Consider the following 6,048-nt stretch of genomic DNA (forward strand, 5'->3'; position numbering starts at 1 on the left):
GAAACTGACAAGACTATGCATGAGATCGAAATGGTGTCACAGCAGTATTTGCCACTCTCTTCGGTAAGATTTTTCTTTCAACGGGGGGGGGGGTGTTCATTACTGCTTTTATTGCAATCCTCCTGGTAAAAGGAAAAATATATCTTTAGTGATTCTTTCATTATCAAATGCAAAATGCAATCTTATTTTGATTTGCTTTCAGGCATGTTCGAGTATCTACTTCACGCTGGATGCCCTCCACCAAGTACACTTCCTCTATCAGTATTCTCTACACTTCTTCTTGGATGTCTTTACTGATGTCCTCAGCAACAACCCCAACATCAAAGACCATACAGACTATACTCGCAGACTGTCTATCATTACCAATGATTTGTTCCAGGTATGTCGTTTTAATTGATTTTTTGTTGTGTGTGTGTACTTTGAAGTTCATTTCCCGGTAAAATGTTTTATTTTTAATTTTCTCATCATTGTTAAGAAAGAATGAAAGAAATAAAATAACTTTTTTTTTTTTCTTTTTTTTTTACATTTAGCAAATATGTGGGTAGCTAATAGATCAAAGTTGTTTATTATATACATCTTTTCAGCTTACCTATCAACGCGTGTCAAGAGGCATGCTCCACACAGATAGACTCAGCTTTGCATTGCTCCTTGCACGTATTCGCCTTCGTGGTGTTTCTTCTGAGTCCACCTACGACACAGAGTTCCAATACCTCCTCAAGAGCAAGGAAGGTCTCTTCAATTCCAGCACTTCTGCCATTGCTGGCCTCACCCCAGAGCAGACTGATTCAATGCTAAGGCTTAGTAATAAGTAAGTAACTATTGGTGTCTGTCCATTATGTATTTATATACATTTTTTTTTTCTATTATTTTTCTTGGTACTATCATGTGAAGGACTTGTGTAGGAGTTATGTTTATTGAATCAAGTGTAAAAAATAAATAAATCCATTACAGAATCCGAGCCTTCAGCAACGTGGATAGGTTTGTTGGAACACAGGACTTCTCGACCTGGATGGAGGCTGATGCTCCTGAGCTCAATGTTCCAACTATCTGGGAGACTGAGAAACAGCTTTCCCCAGTAGGCCTTACTGTGTACCAGATGTTGGCTGTACAGGCCTTCAGACCTGATCGACTCTATGCGGCTGCTAACAACTTTGTGAGCAGTGTAAGTATTATACTTTTGTTAACATCATCTTTTTTGCGGGGTGGATGGATATTAATTTATGATTTGGTATTTTGTGTTATGGTGGTTTATTTGATCATGAATTTTTCAAATCTCTATAGGAAATTTATCAAAGATTGTTGTTCTGTAGTATATCTACTGTGTACTGTAAAGTTATTAAGAGAAATGAGAATATACACTTTCCAATTTTTGCTTTGACAGGTGCTAGGAGACAGCTTCTTGGCCATCGGAGAAAGAGAGGTGGACCTGACCAAGATCGTAGAAATGGAAGTGAAGGCCAACACCCCAGTCCTCATGTGTGCTCTACAAGGCTTTGACGCTTCAGCACGAGTGGATGACCTGGCTGCTGAGTTGAACAAGCCCATGACCGCCATTGCTATTGGTTCTGCTGAGGGCTTCAGCCAAGCTGAAAAGGCCATCAATTCTGCTGTGAAGAATGGCAGGTGAGGAGCATGTGCAGTGCATAATTCAAAGAATGTCACAGGCAATTAGACTGTGATTGCTGGTAGAATTCAAGTGTTTTATCTGATGCCACTTTTTAAAATTATTACAAGAATGCTATTCTTTTTACAGGTGGGTGATGTTGAAGAACGTGCACTTGGCCCCAGGTTGGTTAGTGCAGCTGGAGAAGAAGTTGCACTCTTTGCATCCTCATCCACAGTTCAGGCTGTTCCTCACCATGGAGATCACTCCACGCCTACCTGTGAACCTTCTGCGTGCTGGTCGTGTGTTTGTCTTTGAACCTCCACCGGGTATCCGAGCTAACCTAATGAGGACGTTCAGCACGGTATGTGAATATCTGACATTGTGAGGTATTTTTTATTAAAAAATATCTTAAAATCTGTATGATTTATATAGGTTTTAGTGTGGCTTGTTTGGTGTAATGCACAATTTGCTGTAAATTGTCCACTTTTTACAAATGGCTAATGATCCAGTTTTATATTAGATATTTTGTAATCCATTCTCACACCTGATAAGATTATTCATTTGTTTACTTTTGTTTTTCTAGGTACCAGCATCTCGCATGATGCGTGCCCCAAGTGAGAGGGCTCGCCTCTACTTCCTCCTGGCTTGGTTCCATGCCATCACTCAAGAGCGACTGCGTTACGCACCGCTGGGTTGGGCTAAGTACTACGAGTTCAATGAGTCAGATTTGAGAGTGGCATGCGACACTCTTGATACTTGGATTGAGGCTACAGCTATGGTGAGAACTCATTGCAGTGTAGTGTTATTAGCTTATGTGTAATAAGTAAGCTACTCCAGTACCACTATATGTTATGTGAGCCATTTAAAAGTAATAAAAAAAAAAAAAAAAAAAGTTGTGTACAGTATTGTATCTTGTTATGAAAAGAAAGATGAAGAAAAAGATAAAGAATTAATATTTACTCCAGAGAAACAAGTTAGAAATCATAAAGTTAGACCCTTGGTTAATAAAGTTGTATTTCTCTTGCAGGGTCGCACAAACCTCCCACCAGAAAAGGTACCATGGGATGCCCTGGCAACGCTGATGTCTCAGTGCATCTACGGAGGCAAGATCGACAACGAGTTTGATCAGCGTCTCCTCACCTCTTTCCTCTCCAAGCTGTTCACACCCAAGAGCTTTGATCCTGATTTTGCTCTGGTCAACAATGTTGATGGTGAGTATCATGAGGTTTGATTTTTTTTTTTTTTTTTTTGAAGAGAAAGTGGTGCCAGATGAATATTCAGGGTGTGTGTGTAATGGTTAGTATTTTTACAATTTCCCAACTTCTAGAGCTATCTGATGCTCAGAATTTCTCTTGATTTTCCTCTAACTACAGTCATTTTTTTTCATATGTAACTATAACCTCTTATCCCCCATCATTTAACTGCAGGCAAGGATGGCCAGATCACAATGCCTGATGGTATCAGGAGAGATCAGTTCCTTCACTGGGTTGAATCTCTTAGCGACCGCCAGACACCAACCTGGCTTGGACTGCCCAACAACGCTGAGAAGGTCTTGCTTACCAACAAAGGTATGGCTTAGTTTTTTCATTTATTTTATAATAAATCAATGATGATTAATGTAACAGTTTTTGATAGATAGTTGAGAGTTGTAGAAACACGTAGATTAACAAAATGTTTTTTCAGGAACTGATATGTTGGGTAAGCTGTTGAAGATGCAGGTTCTGGAGGATGATGATGAGCTGGCATATGGAGGAGATGAGTCTCCTGGCACTGAGAGGAGGGAAGTTGAGGTAGGAAGAGGGTGTAGGAAAGTTCATGAATTGTATTTCTTAAATTTCAGCTTTTTGTTACACTTTTTGCAAATACTGATATGGATTATGGTAGAGGTATTATTGTAAAAGGTTTATTTGCTTCTTGCATCATGTAGCATTTATCAAAAAACAATGTAAATTGCCGTTTTATCTGGATAATAATTTTATTTATTTATTTATTTTTTTTTCTTCGCAGGGACGTCCATCTTGGATGATTACACTGAACCAGTCTGCTGTTACTTGGCTATCACTGCTGCCAGAACTGGTTATCACTCTGCGCCGCACAGTGGACAACATCAAGGATCCTCTTTATCGCTACTTTGAACGTGAAGTTAATTCAGGAGCTAAGCTTCTGCGCATTGTCAGGAATGATCTTAATGATGTCATTCTTATCTGCAAGGTATGTTGAATTCATGCTGTGTGAAAGGCCATGAAAGGAGAGATGCATTTACCTGAAGATTAAACCATTTGATTTGTGGACACTTTTGGAGATTAGAAATGAAATGAAAGCTATTGCCATATTTTTATCTTATTTTTATTGTAAGCTTGCAAATTTATTGGTAATGAATACAAACTGAAGTAATGGTCTCTTTTCCTTTAGGGTGAGAAGAAACAGACCAACTACCACCGAACAATGGTTAGCCTCCTCGTGAAGGGCATCATCCCTGATCAGTGGAAACTGTACACTGTACCTCGAGGAGCCACAGTGAGCCAGTGGGTGACTGACTTTGCACAGAGAGTCAAGCAGCTGCAAGATATCTCTCAACAAGTGGCACAGTTTGGTGCAGTGGAACTAAAGGTGGGGATTCCGAGTTCATTATTGATTTTCTGTAGTACTGAGAAAAATAAACTATATTTGTATAACTTTTCTTCCTGTATCTAAAACGTATATATACAGACTTCTGACATGTAACCATGGATCTCAATTGCTTTCAGAATGTGACCGTATGGCTTGGAGGTCTCTTCAATCCAGAAGCTTACATCACAGCCACAAGGCAGTGTGTAGCTCAGGCCAACTCCTGGTCTTTGGAGGAACTGACATTGGAAGTATCCATTGCCGATTCTGAGGGTCAGGTCACAGCTGCAGGCGGATTCAATATCAAGGGTAATGGGACTTTGCGTTTTGTTTTCTGCTGAATCTGTGAAGAAAAATTAGTTCAGTTTTATTCTTACACACTTGTTAGTCTTTTGAGTATATTCTTTGTGTAGAGCAGTGGTTCTTAACTTTTTTCATTCTGTGGCCCCTAACCAATATATATTAATCTCCATGGCCAAGTTTAGTGAGTGTCATCTTTTCAAATTCCAAAAAAGTACCCCCAGGTTGGGAACCCCTGGTGTAGGAGGGTAAAGTTAACAAATATTTTACTTCTAACAATGTATATTTTTCTTTTCTTTTTGTAGGCTTGAAACTGCAAGGTGCCCTGTGCAAGAAGAATGAACTATTACTCACACCAACAATCATGACAGAGCTGGCAATGGTCACCCTCCAGTGGGTACACCTGGAGAGTACTGAAACAGACAAGATCACCCTGCCTGTTTACCTGAATGCCACACGAACAGACCTGCTGTTTACAGTTGACTTGACAATGGCACCCAACCAGAGCACCCACAGCTTCTATGAACGTGGTGTGGCACTTCTGACTTCAACTAGTCTCAACTAATTCTGCAGATTTTGGGTTTTAATGTTTTAATTATGCAAAAGATTTCAACACATTCCTGAGAATTCTTCTGTGTACTGATTTTTAATTAATTGGAAGATGCATAACCAAAGAATAAAAGGCTAATATAATTTTTGATGTTTATTTTAAACAAAATACAGAATTCCTTTAAATGAATGTATTTGCAATATCACAGGGCAGCATAAATGTGCCGCAAGAATTTCAAAGTTCAAGGAAAGTAAAATCATGTGGGGAAAATTATATGTTTCATTAGTTTTTCATGACTTATGATCTTCTACTTTGGTTGTAAGTTCACAGGAAAAGTATTAACAATAATGCTTATCTATCTTGCATCATTTTTTTTTTTTTTTTCTTTTTTTTTGTTACTGAACAAATACCCATGGACTAAACTATCCATGAAACAATGTGTGCAAGATAAGTACATTTATTATTTGATTTCTAAAACAATATAATTTGCCCTGATTTTAAAGATTGTCAGATAATTTGTGCTATAAATACTTGTATTGTCTTTTAGTGTTCCTTCTGCAGCAAATATTTTTGTTAGAAAATAAACTGCCACAAGAGCCTGTGCAATTCACTTTTGGACGGGATAAAATATACATAATGCACAGTAAATGGTACTCTTCCTGGTAAAACTGTATTGATACAGATGCTTGTATTTATAAACATCACACCTGCATTTCTCTACAGCACCATTGAAAGAACTGACTAGATCCATATGCACAACACCTACACTAACATCTTCATATTTATAGGGTGAATATTTCACATAAACTGAGATATGAGACCCTAAGAGTTGCCCATTTTACTATTTTTTTTTTTTTTTTTTTGTCTCAGGATACAAACATAGATCCATGACACCAATAAAATAACCGTGACACACTTGGCCACAGTAGAGCGCTTTCCCCTACTCTTAGAAGGGTCCTGGGTAATCAAGTGACTTTCGAGGAAG

The 6,048-nt window shown here is 38.5% G+C and overlaps 2 protein-coding genes across 7 annotated transcripts in view; one reads left to right on the forward strand and one right to left on the reverse strand.

Moving 5' to 3' along the window:
- The window catches only part of LOC125033178 (dynein heavy chain, cytoplasmic-like), a 32,557-nt gene extending 27,351 nt beyond the window's left edge, over positions 1–5,206 (forward strand). Inside the window, 14 exon segments of the mRNA XM_047624532.1 lie at positions 1–63; positions 203–379; positions 585–808; positions 952–1,162; positions 1,382–1,623; positions 1,754–1,967; positions 2,190–2,384; positions 2,634–2,817; positions 3,034–3,174; positions 3,290–3,396; positions 3,614–3,817; positions 4,019–4,216; positions 4,354–4,522; positions 4,819–5,206. Of these exon segments, the coding sequence (XP_047480488.1) occupies positions 1–63; positions 203–379; positions 585–808; positions 952–1,162; positions 1,382–1,623; positions 1,754–1,967; positions 2,190–2,384; positions 2,634–2,817; positions 3,034–3,174; positions 3,290–3,396; positions 3,614–3,817; positions 4,019–4,216; positions 4,354–4,522; positions 4,819–5,078 (2,589 nt within the window). The 3' untranslated portion in view covers positions 5,079–5,206.
- The window catches only part of LOC125033179 (kinesin-like protein KIF3B), a 29,055-nt gene continuing 28,210 nt past the window's right edge, over positions 5,204–6,048 (reverse strand). For all 6 annotated transcript variants that reach the window (XM_047624537.1, XM_047624539.1, XM_047624533.1 and 3 more), the window contains one exon: positions 5,204–6,048. This exon is cut by the window's right edge and continues 72 nt beyond it. The gene's annotated coding sequence lies outside the window, so the exon portion shown is untranslated.

The sequence above is a fragment of the Penaeus chinensis genome, chromosome 16, assembly GCF_019202785.1.
Source record: "Penaeus chinensis breed Huanghai No. 1 chromosome 16, ASM1920278v2, whole genome shotgun sequence".
In the NCBI taxonomy this organism is placed as follows: Eukaryota; Metazoa; Arthropoda; class Malacostraca; order Decapoda; family Penaeidae; genus Penaeus; species Penaeus chinensis.